At 41.0% G+C, this 16,089-nt stretch overlaps 1 protein-coding gene across 2 annotated transcripts in view; it reads right to left on the bottom strand.

Annotated features, from left to right (window-relative positions):
* Nucleotides 1-4,448: 4,448 nt before the first annotated feature.
* The window catches only part of VCAN (versican), a 115,239-nt gene continuing 103,598 nt past the window's right edge, over nt 4,449-16,089 (bottom strand). Inside the window, exons 13-16 of one of the 2 annotated variants that reach the window (XM_074569796.1) lie at nt 7,877-8,021; nt 6,547-6,729; nt 5,933-6,073; nt 5,122-5,244 (exon numbers count right to left, since the gene is read on the bottom strand). In XM_074569796.1, coding sequence (XP_074425897.1) covers nt 5,943-6,073; nt 6,547-6,729; nt 7,877-8,021 — 459 coding nt within the window. In that variant the 3' untranslated portion in view covers nt 5,122-5,244; nt 5,933-5,942. Of the gene's footprint in view, nt 6,074-6,546; nt 6,730-7,876; nt 8,022-16,089 lie in introns of both variants that reach the window. The other variant, XM_074569795.1, reaches the window with a different exon arrangement.

Raw genomic sequence — 16,089 nt, 5'->3', positions numbered from 1 at the left:
CGTGTACCGGGAGAGGCCACTGGCCCTGCCACCCTGCCACGTGCTGTCCTCGGTCAGGATTTGAGCATATCTAGGAGCTGCCGTGGTGCAAGACGAGCAAGGTGCAGTGGAAGAACAGGCATGGCTTTCACGATCAACGGGACCTTTCACTCAGCAAGCAGACAGCACCGCCAGCAACATCTGCTGCTTTTTTCCCACCTTTTCTAAGCGTATTTAAAATATATATTGACAAAGATGTGGTACATGGGTAAGCCCAAGATTTGTTTTAACCCAGAAGAGAGCGGCCTGGGACCATACTGCCTTTGGAATCAAAACTTACATAGAAGTGACTTAGAAAAGTCGCTTTTTTTTTTCTAAACCTGTAGTAAACAAGCCCGTAGTAAACATGGATTCACCACCTGGGTCTGCCGCAGACCTTGGTGTGTGACTTTTGCCAAGCCTCTGCATTTCTTGTTTCCCACCACACAGGAACGTTATGTGTACTTATTGCCCCAAGCATGGTAGGTTAAAAAACACAGGACTAAAATTCCTGCCATTCTCCTGATACTGAAGAAAAACACACCATTTATTCCCTTTCCTAAATTGATTACCTCCTGTCTTAAAGTAATATGGGCTTTTACTGTCACAGGATTTCGCACCACTACATGATGCCACTTCTAGAGCTTAAAACCAGAAGCCATGCAGCTGCTCCTTAAGAGTGTGGCTTCTGTGCAGGACCACCACCAGTGTTTGCCTTCCTTTTGGCTTCTCCAAGCTTCCGACCATCCCAGAAGCAGGCTGCTGGACTATTTCCAGCTTCAGTTCATTTCTCCTGGCTATTGGCAGCTGGAAACCTGGAGGCATTTTTGGTAGTTCCATGAACTCATTCCCACCTTCCCACTAAATTCCTCTCTAATATGCCTGAATGTCCCATTTCTCTTTTTTATCTGCATTTACACAGTAACTTAGCCTCTATTGCAGTAACAGCTGATGGCTTCCCCACTTGAAAGTATTTATTTGCCGTGAAAACCAAAATTTTCAATCCAATTGCACTTTGCAGGCTCTTAAGTTTCCTTCCACATCTACTGCTGGAATGTCCAGAGGATACACCTTTTCCTGGGTGATATTTCTGTCCTTACGATGACTATACTTCTTGGCCTGATAGTGCTAACAACTTTGTGTGGCCTGCAAGCTTTTGTCCGTGTTTCATCCAAACACCATTTGTATCCCTTTCATTGTTTGTTAGGTAAAAGAGCGTGCTTGTCAAGGCCTGTGCGCGTCACTGCTTACAACCCATAATGTCTTCTTTGTCTTTGTGCATTAACACAGCGGCTCCGAAACCAGAGATTTTTCCAGCCATTTTTGGTATGCAAAATCTCAAATATTTCCTGGTGAAGCAGCAGTTTTCTACTTTGAAAGCTGAAGCCTACAGACAGCTTGAGTCATCTTCTGCTTCTGGGGGACAAGATAGCATGTTGCAAGCCTTGCTAATTGAGCCAAGAACGTGACCACTCTTTCTCCCTGCCATTGGGACTAAGAAATAGCTCTAGTTCACACCAGGAGCGATTCATAACCCTCTACCTAGAAATACCATTGAAGTTCCCAGATCTGCCTGGAAGCCCTAGGAGGCATCTTTGCAGCCGCCGCTCCTTCATCAGCCCTGCTCAGGCTGAGGAGGAACTGGAGGCATTTTAGAGGCAGAACAGCAGCAGAACTTCTTAGCAGTCAAAAACATAGCTCTTCCAAATGCAAAAAGTAAGCACCTACAATGTGCAAAAAAAGAAAAAACAAAAACAAAAGCCAAAAGTACTAGAGGTACAGAGCTTCACTGAGGATTTAATTATATCCACAAGTTGGGCTCTTAGCAGGATCCAAGTTTTCAGAGGTTACACAATAGCATTTAAATTGGTAGGTGCTCCTCCTCCTCCTCTTCACTTCCTTCTCCGTCTCCCCTGGCCGCTGAGCTTTTTACAGCTCAAGCTTGCACCGGCAGTTGCAGTTTCAGCCTCCTATTGCCAAGGGGATGTCTCTGCTTGTGTGCGCTGACTTCTGTGCGTGCTCAGTGCAAAGATGCTGCCTACAGAAATCAAGACCTTTCACTTAAAAAGGCATTACAGACATGGACCCTAACCATACCCATAGGCTGAGCCTCAGACAATGTTCCTCCAGCCACTGCCCTGGCAAAGCAACTCTTGACTTCAAAGCCCGCTTTGCAGGTTCTGCTTTCCACTGGCAGCCCCCTGCCAGACGGTTTGTATCTTGCCGATCTGCCTCTTGAATTTCTTGTGTTTTCTCCTACATGGTCTGTCCATCCCCAGTCTCTCACTACTTGCAGCAATGTCCCAGGCGAGAGATCCCATAGAAACCAATGTCTCACAAGGAGATCTGCCATCAGGGATCTGTCTCTTCCTCCCTGGCTTCCAGAAGTTGTGCCTCTCTTGGGGCGCAGATGGAATATAGAAATGTTTCCACTAACCAGCACCTTCTCTTGCTATTTGAGAAGCTCTACTGAGAAATAAGCTGGCTTATTTCTGTCCTGGGTGGCGTTAACCTCTACAGGCTCATGCCGGGAAGTCAAATACTGGCAATACCTGAAGGGACAGCAAGGTGTTCAGAATAATAATAGCTGCTCTGCAGAGATTTTCGTGGGCACACAAAGTGCAGTTGCTCTCACGTGGCCTTTTGAGCGCTGTGCACCAACCTGCAGCCTGAGCCTTGGCTGAACCAGATACTCCACGTGCTGCTGGCAACCCAAGATGCGCGGTGCACATCTGAACCCCTCTAAGCTAATGACTCTCATCGTCAATGCCCCATCCCCTCCTAACCTTTCCTCCTCCTAGCCTGTTTCTGTATCCTTTTAAACAGCGGACAGGGTGTGAGTAGAAACAAAAGGTTTAGTGCTTACACAACAGGGGAAGATTACTGTAGGAACACTACCCTGATATTTGTCTTGCCTGTACGTGTAAAATACACTTTAAAGCAGCCGTTTGTGTCTCTGCAGTAGATGCAGGGTGACCTTGAAAAATAAGTAGAAAACAATTCTGGTTTAACTTGAAAGGCAATAAAGCAGAGCTAAGAAACACTCAACTCAGAAAATCTGCATTTAAATCTCTATTTTTGTCTTCTATCCCTCTACTCCAAAACACGCTTCCGCATACTGGAGTTCAGAGATGCTCCATGGAAAGGAATCACGACAGTCGCCATGGTAATTCCCTGGCTTCACAGCAGACCTAACTTTGTGATACGAGTGGGTCCATTTTGCAGGGGGTTGGTATTCGAATATTTGAGGTTTAGACCAGTATTAGAAAAAGTCTCCAGAGCTGAACAAAGTTCTATTCTCTGTCTAAATAAACAAGCATGGGTAACAGGTTTTTTTTAAGTTTTTTTTTTTTTTTTTTAATAAGGAATGTTGTCAGTCCTATTTTATTATGCGTAATAGAAGGAGGTGAAAAAATCAATATAAGCACTGTATCTAACCTATTTAAAACTACAATCACAATGTTATCTGAATGCCTTACAACATTGTTTAAATCCAACAAGTAGACAAGAAAACAACAAATCTATGCAGGGTTTTTTATACATATGGTGAGAAAGTTTGCAAAGTGTTAAAATATATTTTCTGGTCTGTATGTTTCTGGTACAAGGAAGTGATGTGTAGAATACTGTATATTTATGAACAGAGCCTCGACTTATACAAGCAATAATCGACTTCAAAACATACAATATCTTAAAATATCCCCTAGAGCTGCTCATATAAAGTCAAATCCAGCACCTACTAAAGTTCAGCCAGCTGACTCTCTTTGACTCCAGTGGGCAATTGACTAAGCCCATGATAATTGTGAAGTACCTGACAGTCTAATTGTATTCATATGAAAAAAATCACATTGCATAGATTTAAACAGGAAGACATGCAATAACAAGACAAGTCACAGTATAGCAAAAACCTTGTTTCTTTGGTGAAACAGAAGCAGATATAAAAGTTACAAAGATTTTAGACTTTCATTCACAAAAAACCAGACATTCACATTATACACTATACAAGATAATAATATAAATAGAGAAAAGTATTATGTGCATTGTTTGGGGGCGAGGGGTGGGGAATGAACCGGCCAACACAGTGACGCACTGCCGTGATGAACGCACAAAGATTGGGTACGCTCGATGGAGCAGCAACTGCAATTTCTTAAGAGATGTTGTCTGGAACTGTAATTACTGTTCCCAACGAGCTACAGCAAGGTCACTCCATGGGCAGCTCTGCCTAGTACAAACTCTGACGTGTTGGCTGGGTTTCAATTCTTTTCCTTTCCCTTTCAACTTTTTGCATCATATCCCCACACTAACACAAAGGCGTAAACCTCCCATCTGTGTTTGTATCTGTCATGTTGTTTTAAAAGGTATATCATAGGGAACTTACTGTTCTATATTTTCACTTTTTTTTCTTTTTTTTTCACTTTTTTTTTTTTTCTTTTGTCCTGTGCCCAAAGATGTGCAAGGCACTTTGCAGAAATAACAGTCCTTTCTGTGGAGAGGTCGTTTCAAACGTTACCTTCTACACTTACTGTACACATCCAGGTCAGTCATCGAGCTGACCAGGGTAAGAAATCATAATAGAAAACTCCTACGTACACACTGCACCAACTACAACCTATAATCTCTTTGTGCATACACTTCTTTCTAGAAAGCCAAGATTCTGATTCTTCTGTAAGTCACACAGTTCTCACCCATCTAACCGCAAACAAATGATCCTGTTTAGCAGGAATTTTGTTCTCCAGGGAAATAGCAGTTGAACTGAATGATGGTTCCAAAACTGGAGCTCAGGGGCTAATACTGCACTGGCGAGCTCTTTTAATCTTCTTTGCATGGGTAAAATAACATCCAATAAATTAAATCAGTATGGCTTACTTCATTTATTTATGTACGCTTCACAGCTGCAGCATTCATACACAAACATTCATTACTTTATAAAAAGATTAAAAAATGGTTATATATACAAAATTATTTACTTTTTGATTTTTGTTTGTTTTTTACAAAAAAAAAAAAATCCCCCAAACACCAGGTCTATCTCCATTTTAGAATGCAGAGACCTGTAATATAGACCTTGTGGTTAATGTCGTGAAAGTAATTTTATTTCTTTTTCTTTTTTTTTTTTTCATTTCAAAAAAGTGGCCCTGGTTGATAAAGTTAATGTATTAGCACTTGGATTTTTACAGGCCCTCCTTGTCATACGCAACTCCTCCACGCAGTCCTTTCCCGTGAATGGTGAAGCTGGAATGGAGAGCAGAAAAAAAGTTCCACACTGCAGTCCCTAGTTCATGCTTTGTGCCACTTTTATGTGCTCTGTCTAAACTTTGCATCGCATGGACACAAGCTGTACCTTGGATGGGAATTGGCACAGCTCCCATTAAAAAAAAAAAAAGCCATGTAACTTGTGTGTTTATCTTCACCTGGTAATAGCAAATTTCAGTCAGTGAAGTTATTTCAACCATTTCCAGCCTAGGTAAACAACATAAAAACAACGTCATAAATGACTGAAGACCTCTGAGGCCGTTCTAACCATAAATATGCCTGAAATTAGTGTGACTTTTCATTTTATATACAGGATTTTAAAAACAACACACAATTAAACAACATTAAAATCATCTTATTTACATTTTCATTGGTGCTAAAATTGAGCTGTTTAAATATTGCAGAAGGCTGGTATATATCATAAAATGGTCCACACTGATGGCATATAGAAAACTAATAATCTTTGTAGGCTGGAAATGGTTTCCTTTTATCCCCATAAGCACTTCTCCTTTTTTTTTTTAATTTTCTGATAAACACCATATTTTTGCAAAATGCATTGTGAATACCGCAGTCCATAGTTTCAAACAATTTCATAATACTCCTATAAGTGATAGAAAAGGCACAGAAAGTTATGACTTTGGCTGAAATGGTGGAAATCCCCATTCACCATTTAGCTCTCAGCGCCTTGAGTCCTGCCACGTCCTGATCCAGCGATGATAGTGTTTTGATGAATTTAACGATGTTCCCTTTCCTGATGAAGAATGTTTATAGTAGTATTTCTTAGAGTAAGTCCTTTGGTATGTGGACGCTGCAATGAGAAGGAGGAAAAAAGGGAAATTAATTTAAAATTATTTAACTATGAATGGGCTGTCTATACTTCACCTTAAAGTTCCATTTATTCTTGATCAATTAGAGAGTTAACAAATAATTAGCTGGTACTATGACCATGTTACAGGTAGGAGAAGCATCTCTTACACACAGTTAGACCACAGTTGCAGAAATAATTGTTAATCTTACTAGGAACCTGTTGATTGCAGGGGTTTTGTAAGAGTGGTGGTGTTTACTTTAAAACAATCTTAGTGGCTTCTGTAAAAACAGAAGAGGAACATTCTCATTAGTTTTGAAGGCCTGATGTTTTTTGCTACAGATAGAGTGAGCAGTATTACTGTCATAATCTGTCACACCAGATTTTTGCACTTCTTTTAAAATATATGTTCATTACTAATCTTAAATTAGTCTATTGTTTCTGTTCCAGCACTGGTTTGCTCTCAAAGAACTCACGATTCATGCAAGTAATTTTAGGCATGTCCCATCTTCCATTCCCTTGACACCGGATGGTTGGAATGTGGCGCTGGATGAAACCATCTTTGCAGTGATATCTAATAAGGGAGTTGATCTCATAACGTGGTTTCATCTTCCCAAAGGTCTTTGCGTTTTCCACAACAGGAGGCTGACCGCAAGCAACTGGAAGGAAGAGACAACATAACCCAAAACATCAGTTTGTAAACACACTTCTGAATATGGTACTGACCTCTAAACCCTGGCTACGGGAAGGTGTCAAGGGACCTCAGTTAGACTCCCAGGAGACACATCCAAATAAGGACAGGGAGATCAGTCATTTCTGTAGTACTCCAGACTTGTAGACCAAATACAGTGATGATGAAAGTTGGAAAACAGCTGATAGTATCATTAGTATTGCATTTTTGGTTTAAATTTCTCATGTAAATTTGAGCCAAAAAAGTTGGCGTACTCACACAAAGACGTGATTTTCACTGGAAAGTTGCAAAACCTGAAAACCAGCGAAGTTATTACAGGCATTTAAGAAAAAAGTGTCATTTTCAATACTTCTCATGTCTTCTTCAACAGTAGACTATTAAAAGCACTTAAAACTGATGGATCTGTCAAGGCCCAGAGAACACGTTAAAAAAAAAGTTGTAAATGGTAATTGGGAACAATGGAGCGCACACAAGATTTTGTCTGTTCCTTTACTTTCCCAGTCTGAAGAGGCAGAGGCAATTCCTGAAGTATTGCTGTAGAGCTCCTGGTAACCGTCGGGTTTCCTGTAAATATCAGATCTAACATTGTATAAACCATCTGTGCTTTTCAGATGCCAGGGGTGCCATTAAACTGGATGGTTTTGGAAAATAGGAAGGCAAAGGTCAGCATTACTTGATGGGTGAGAAGTATGCTCAACTCCAGCTGAAAAGCTAACTACATACCAGTGGTCAGCCGCCTGCTCCGACTGCCTACCAAAATTCTGCTGCCCACATACTTCACAGTAATGCCATCCCAGGAAGGAAGAGTTGGTAATATTTTCATGGTATGCAAGTAAAGCAGGCCTGCCAGGTACATGAATGCCTCTTTTGCTAAGATCTGTACCTAAGAATAAGTTTGCCTGGTTTTAACCAAGAGTTTCAACTGTGTACGCTTTTGTGCCTGACTCAAGAACAAATTAGGCAGAGAGGTAATTTGTGGATACAGATGAATTTGTGAGGCTAACTCAGTTAAGGGCTCACTCTACTGGTCAAGAGAAATCAGCTAGAATTTGTCATTTTAACTTTGTAACACTGAAATTTAGAGAATTAGGCTATTGTTAGTGGAAAGTTCGTACCTGTTCCTTTCTTGCAGGTATAGGTAAGGTGATAATTGCATGGCACATCATTCCACTGCCCATTTTCATGCCATATTATAACAACACAGTCTTCTCCAGCAGAAAAGAAGCTGTCTGGCTGGTTTGGTCGCCAGTTCTCATATTGCTGCAGAAAAGAGAAGTAAAAACCGTTATTCCCAGTGCTGGAGTATATTTACATTCCATTTTACAGCAGAACACACAATATTACCTTTGGTGAAGGGCAATCTCAATTGTTTGATTCAGGCTGTTAAGTACAAACTAAACAAAGCTAGATTTATAATGTCCTCCCACTCTATTAACAGATTATCTCAATGGGAAAAAATATAATGATCTAACTTCTCACTTACTGTAAACTGATGTCAGGTGAAAAAAACAAAGTGACAGAATTTAGCACAAGTAAAATCTGATCCTAAGTGTGTTGAAACACACTCTTTCCTACATAGACAGACATGAAGCGGAATGCCAGGAAATGCAGTAAATAGCCCATAACCCCTCTTAGTCCACGTCTACTAAATGGCAAATTACAGGCTAGCGTCTCAGACTCAAATTATTTATTCTCTGACCTCATTTTATGAAGTCATTCAATGGGATGACGTGTTGAACTAGGTGTAAAATAAGTAAAGGTGTCAGAATGTGTCCCCAGATCATTGCAGGTTGATATTGCCCTTAAAAAGGCCTATGCGGCAGACTGGGCATATACAGCAGCCTTTCAGCTTTAGAAATGAGGACACAAATTCTGCCCTCTGTAGAAAAAATAACTCCAGACATCTATGAATATATATGAATAAAACCATAAATTGGCACTCTAGTTTTAGAAATAGAAATCTGATGGTTGGTATGCACCAAGAAGAAAAAAAGAACCCTCAAATGGCTGAAAAATATCTGTAGCATAAAAAAAATAGTTTCTTAGCCCTACACCTGGGACACATCTGGTGTACCAATTTGGGCAGGCTCCTTTCTTTGGGATCCAAGCTGGCTACACGCGGGCCTGCACTCATTTAGCTACGCAGTCCTGCAGCTTTCAGCTCTGCATCTACCCAAAGATACGTCCCCACCAACAGCTGCAGACGCTGCCTGCTGGCAGGCTGTGCACAGCTCCGTGCATGGGCTAAAACTGCATTTATTCCACTGCAGAATGCGCTCTGTCAAACACGGCTAAGCTCGTCATTGCACGATGTCATTTTTGGATGAAAATTAGGGAGGATTGAGTCTGTTTTTTCAATCAATAAGCAGGAAAAACAGAAACAAAGGGAGTGTCACACCGATTGAAAATCTGTGCAGTAGTCCTCGGTAGGGGACATATAGCCTGCTGTCCTTGCCATCAGCAGAGGGGGATAAGCTTTATCCCACTTCTTGTTTCATCGTGATCCCGAATGAAGCACAGTAATTTGAGATTTGCGTAACGTTATGTAAAGAAAAGCGAGAGAAGATTTGGGAAACTATTCCTAGCGATTTTCTTTGGGATTTCTGTTGTGTCACTCCAAGAAGAATTTAATGAAGGATAAAAATAGCTATCTGAAAGAACTGGAATTCACATAAACGCCAGACATTAACCAGGCAGCTAGCCCCTTGTATGGTCAAAATGACACAGTTTCTACAGTGCTTATATTTTCCTCAGTACTTACATCTTTCTGTCTAGAGCTGGCCCATATAAATGTCATGAAAGTTTAGCTTTCTATTTTCTTAACTTTATGAAATAACCACTATTCACTGCCTGGGCGAACACATTTTAGAAATAAAGTTAATGTACCCCACACAAGTAGTATTTACCTTACAATGAATCAAACTATGAAAAAAATGAGTTAAGTACTTAACCTTTTCCTACCACGTGTCATCTTACCCATCACAGGTTTTAATTATCCAAGCAATTTAGCAATCATGGTCTAAGTAAATTTGTTCTGCACTGAATTTATTACTTCTAATAAAACACCCCCCTTTTTCTGTGAAACTAACTTAATTCCATCTCTACATTTCAGTGTTTAATAGTCCTAAACTACAATATGCACTAACTCATTTACTCAAGTCCAGAATTTGGCATTTCACGTTAGCTTATAAATCAGAGTATGAGTTTTGCAAGCACAGTAGCCAAATACCATACATAGGAGTCAAACGGGATCTGCGGTGTGGGGGGCTTCCTGCAACACCTACTGCAAAAAAAGAAAAGCAAGCTCTGTGTGTGTCTCCTGAGACAGCGAGAAGGAAAATGGGGAGGAAGGAATACGCTCATGCATGGTGAGTATTAACGTAACTTAAGAGTGCTCTGAGACCCCTTTTCCAAAAGGGTGTTTTGGAGTGGCCTCTGAGGCATTCTAGCACCTTTTACCAGCAGAGCTGGTTAAGGACGCAGGAACCTGATCAGAAAAGATAATGCTACCCCACCACAGAAAGCTACCCACCGCCAGACCATCAATAGCTGAGTGCATGGACAAACTGGTGGTGCTGCCCCAGATACCTGCTGCACCTCCTTTATGTGGGGGCTGTGATGCACCTCCAGGAGCACCACAAAGTATCCGGCATTGAAGGAAAATCGGTGTAGGTTTCACTCGTGCTGCAGGGAAGTCTGTCTGAGCGTCGCAGAGGTGTGGTAACCAGAAAGAAGCGATCACCTCCCACTTTCACCTCTGAACGTCTTACTACCCAACCCCACTGAAAAGTAAGAATTGCTAACGTAGAGCCATGAGTGCATGCATGGTTGGTTACACTCCTCAGACGATGGGTAGCAACTTCTTCAGCTGAGGCAACCCAATCACTTTCAAGAATATTCCCAGACATACGGACACATAGAAAAATTAAAGGAAACAGCCAGGTTAGTGGAAGAAAAGTTTGATCAGTAACATCCTGTCAGCAAAGGAAAGATTTCAACAAGCCTTGCAGCTGTTTCTTGTGGAAATGATACTAGAGAGCTGTTTGCTTCCATAGGGATCAGAGTGTGGGAATGAAGGATATTTAATGGCTATTGGGGGCGTGTGAGCTGAAGGTGCTCATCAGCTTGCCAAGCTCCCACCCTAAGCGCATAGACTCCATATGCTCTTACTTGCCTTGCCATAATGACTCCAAAATTTCTGTTTGCTTTGCTGGCAGGGCTGCAGTGAAATGGCAAAGGATTATATCTAGGTCCTGTGGTTTATTCAAGAATGTCTGATATCCTCCAGCGTGACTTGCTGTTACCTCACATCTGATATCGTCATTGCACGGATTTATTTTGGCTGAATAACTCTGACCTTGCTTGGGTTTATTGCCAGAATTGCTTAGCAGAGGAAGTTCCAGACCGCTGAATTGCTTTCTTAGGTCTCCACCCAGCCCTTCTGTAGTTTTTCAATTCCTTATTTAGCCACTGATAATGGGATAATGATACAAAAAGATTCTCACAGTTTGAGTGGAGTAAGTTGCTAGACAAATAAACTAATATTTTGCTTTCCTCTTACGGATTACATTTTTGCATGACCATGAGCATGATTCTGGTTTTCACTTACACTAGTGTAAATCAGGGCAGACTGCACTATCTCCAGTAAACCTACATCCGCAAAAAATTAATGGGAAAGAACCAAATCCCATCAGTCACATACTGATTTGCACTGTTTGTTTTCAAAGATATCCCTTACAATCTCTCATACCAAGTCTGCTGAGTATAATGACTCCCTTACCCTTGCAGTAAGTGCAGTAAGCATCTAAGATACTCAGGTCATAATTATCCTGTTGGAAACACTGCTCAAAATATCCTGAACAACATGCCCTTTTTGAAGTGACTATGTCACTTAAGATCCTTGTATTTCAATGCAATACTGTCTTTTAGAAAACTATATTGTACAAAAATAATAAAAAAACCCCAAAAAACTTCATTCCTTGGCAACGTGTACCATTGATGTTTGTTTGTTTTTTAAGATCACGTCCAAAAAAGATCAGCCATATTCACAGATGAGCCAAAAACTGCTGGCATCATTCCACCCACCCTGCTGCTAGGTTATACCTTCATGTAAACTGTTATTGTCTCAGCAGACCAATGAAACCGCACTAAGGAGCACTGTGTTTGAATTGATAAAGCTCAAGACATCCTTTTGCCAGCAACCAAGCTTCGATGACACCTTTAGCAACACTTTCAGCTGTATCATTCATAAGATAAGACTTATGTTTCTGAAAACCTAAATAGAAACACAGAATCACAGTATCATAGAATCATAGAATGGTTTGGGTTGGAAGGGACCTTAAAGATCATCTAGTTCCAACTCCCTGCCCTGGGCAGGGACACCTCCCACTAGACCAGGCTGCTCAAAGCCCTGTCCAACCTGGCTTTGAACACCTCCAGGGATGGGGCAGCCACAGCTTCTTAAATAGATTCAAATGCTAGGTTAATACATGGAAGAAAAGCTGCTATGACCCTTTTAGTCCTCAGCAAAAATACTCACCTTGAGTGATGGCACAGAGGGCCCTAAAAACTATTACTAGCCTGTTTTTTAAGCAACATTGCCATAACACCTGTGAAGTTTTGCGCTGGATTGCAAAGCGCTTCCAGACCATACATTTTAGGACATATAATCTTAATTATCTACATGACTCAAAATGTACTTCAAAGGAGGTTTGGCCCACTACACTTTTCTCCTCCATCTGTGGAGCGTGCTTTGTTGATGTGGCTGTGGAGAGGGAAGTTCAAAGCAATGCAGGGGAGCGAAGGCTGGAAGCACACACCTCAGGCTCAGGCAGGCACCACTGCACCGGCCACTCTGCAAAGCTCTCAAAGCCCGCGATGGCAAAGCACTCAGGGATTTTTTTTATCAAAAAACTGAGGTTTCTCTGTAATCAGGTAACTGCAGGACCTCGCCTTGGGGACAGGATTTTGGTGCCTGTACATTCATTTGGTCCTTTGGGAGACACACCACTGGTCTGTCTTGCCATCATTTCAGGCTGAAAACTGGCGCTCCTGTTATGTTCTTTATGCCTCTAATTATACCATAATAATTAATTAATCTTTCTTGTACAGGTTTATTTTTTTTGTTGAAACCAAAGCCTGCGCTGACACATTGCATTTACTTGTTCTAGCTTTCTCCGCTAAAGAGCACTGAAAACTTTCCCGCAGAAAGAGGGTGGATGGTCCCTGGGTTAGAGCTGCAAGCTGAGACAGGGTTCAGTTCTTCAGGCTTCCTACGTGGCACTAGACAATGCACTTGGCCGTCCGATTCCCAGTCTGTGCAGCAGTGACAATGTATTCTCTTGCTTCACAGGAGGAGCTTGGATATGATGGTGACAAAAGCCCATGAAGACATTTTATTAAGTTCCACATTTTGGGGGAGAATTTCCTTATATGGCATTGAATTAACTCACTGCCATAATCTGCCAGTTGGGTGACAGGCTGACTTTTCACATAAATTAAATCTAAAACAGCCAGGATTACAGAAAGAGCTGTAAAGCAGCTAACTTTATTAGCTAGTCACTACTTTTTCTCATTCAGATGGCTGCTAGTTAAGCTCAATGAGCATAACCTTCCCATCACAAACAAGATCCTACCTTGTGGGAGATCTGTTATTTAAATTTTTAGATAACCAGCCTTATTTGAGGGACTCATTTCCTTATTAATGAGTAATCCACTCAGCTCTTTCAGACGTTTGCACTGCCAAGGTGAATCTACGAGTAAGCAGTATCTCAGCTTTCTGACACTCACTTGCAAATTTCAGCCGTTCCTTTATCTCCAAAATGCACACCAAGTGGCTGAGATCAATCGCTTGGATTTTGCTTTCCAAAATAGTCAACAAGCACTGTGTTCAAGGAAGCACAATAAAACAAACTACTGATGCAAACAAAACTTCACTGCTTGACCTCCCTATTGTGTGAATGCCAATAATCTTCTGTACATAACTAAAGCTAGGAAACAGTTTACTTGAAATACATCTATTTAGATTTACAGGGTTAATGCTTTTTCTTCTGGGAAAAGGAAGCGTGTTTTCAGCAGGTTTAAATAAGCTTAAAGTACAAATCTGTCTTGTAATTTCCAAGGTGATTTTTATTTTCTTTCATTCTGGCTGCTTCCCTATCTGATTGCTTCTTAATGCAAGGCTAACAAGGCAAATCAAAAAAACAAGGAGAGATGTAGGGACTGGCTGACTGGATACTCTCTACGCCATTTCATCGGAAAGTGAAGCAACATTTCCTGCCTGGTATTTATCACTAAACAAACTGAAACCACCACTGCAAAGCTTACTGGCTATTGTCCTTTGTTTCTGCCGTAACTCTGCTAAGAACAGGAATACACGTTTTTCACAATAGCAGACAAATTCTTAGGAATCTTTATCAGGAACCCCCTTGAACAAGTCCCTCACTGTGGTGGTTCTCTTATAATTGGATAGCTTAACTAAAAATTACATCTCCCTTTCGGTAAGTTCTGGCAATCACCCAGTTTTATAGGTTGGCTGGCTGAACTGCAACAAGATCAGCACGAGGTTACAATGAGTATATGGATCAGTTCAGAAAACCCTCGCTTGTGGCTCATGCTCTTACACAGCGCCGACCGTCACATGAGACACTCTTGGTAAGTTTGAAAGGGATTGCATTTTCTTTCAGTAGAAAAAAAAATCAAACAGATTGCTGTGAAGATTTGGCAATGTCTGAAATACTTCCACTAAGTTCACCTTGTATTTAAATGCATTTATACATTGGGGAAGAGAAGAAACTACCTTATAGCAAGCGTAGGCTCTGTTTCACTTAATTTCACCCCAGTCCTGCAAAGAGTTTTTCTGTTAAATTTTATGAATGGAGGCAGTCTGACAGAACTCACCGAAAGCATTTATGTGATTAAAAACTCCATTCAGTGAATGCTTTAAGCATATGCCTTGCTTTACAGGCATAGGTGGTGCCCTAAACTCCATAGCGTAGATACCATGCACAACTTATACACATTCTAAAATAATTTTCTGAAGGAGAAACCAAGACAAAAGTGTTGGTAAATCTTTGCTGGGAGAAATGCTAGTCGATTTGAAGACAACTGCTATATTTACAAGTACACACAAAAATCACATGTCGTGATCCCGATATTTTTTAGGTCATAATTGAATGGCTTCCCTCAAGACCTTAGTCTGGGCTTTATTTGTGTGGGATTAGAGAAACCGGCAGGATTTGGATCAGGCAGGCACCCAGTACTCCCCATTACAGAGTCACACTGTGAGCAAGACAAACTCCCAGAAGGAGCTTTGCTAAGGACCTTTGGAAAAGATTTCACTTGAAAGGGTTTTTTGGTAACACCATTGGGATGTATTGAAAAACTCTTTGATTTCCTATGCAACAGCTTGCAAAAAAAGGACTCTGAATAACATACAGTCACGTATATCCATGAATATCCACACGCACTGATTGCAGATTGAATAAGCAATTGAATAAGATCTAAGGAAAAAAAAATATTGGGAAAGAAATCTAAGGAATACAAATGAAACGAGTAAAAAAGGCTAGCTGATGAAGTTGAAACCTAAAAGCACTATCAATCCTATCTTTTGGGGAGAGCTGATCGTGGGGTGGAGCAGACTATCTCTGTGACATTTTTAAAAGACAAAAGCATAGTATGGCAACTTTTCCATGAACAGAAACCACTCAGTATGGCAAGAAACTCCCACTAGATGGCAATGTCTACTCACTACTGAGTCCAGATACTAACTTTGAGTAGTTCCAAAATAATAATTATTCAGAAAATAGATCTCTTTTATTAACTCTTTAAAAGCTAACTGAAGCCAGTGGACAAAACTCAATTGCCTTTTATCTGCTCTGTACCAGCTCTTCTTAGAGCAATAACTTTCATCATGGTTCACACACTGTATAGCTCAATTTTGTGAGTACACCATGCGTGCTGGGCTTTCAGTAGTCACTCTAGTACACAGACTGAAAAAACAGTGGTAAAGAGCTGGAGAAATTCTCTTGCTAATGGGCAGGTGTTTTACTGTGGAAGAAAGCTATGGTAGGGTGTTAAATGTTGGTTAGTAAAGTACATGTTCTTTGGAAGTCACACTAACATAATTATGTATTACCAACATGATGCAAATTGCATGGAGTTTGACTTATTTTTGTGCACAGCTACCAGGAGAGCCACTGAAAAAAAAAAGGAAAAACCTGCACTTTGTCATTTATGTCAACAATTCCTGCAGGTTTGAAGCTGTCCAAGAGTTTTAGCCCAGAGCCAACCGTAACGAGGTCCTGAGGTAACTGCTGACCCCCCTGGT

Source organism: Larus michahellis, chromosome Z (assembly GCF_964199755.1).
Source record: "Larus michahellis chromosome Z, bLarMic1.1, whole genome shotgun sequence".
Taxonomy (NCBI): domain Eukaryota; kingdom Metazoa; phylum Chordata; class Aves; order Charadriiformes; family Laridae; genus Larus; species Larus michahellis.
The sequence above is the reverse complement of the archived record's forward strand: the minus strand, read 5'-3'. Positions and strand labels throughout refer to the sequence as shown.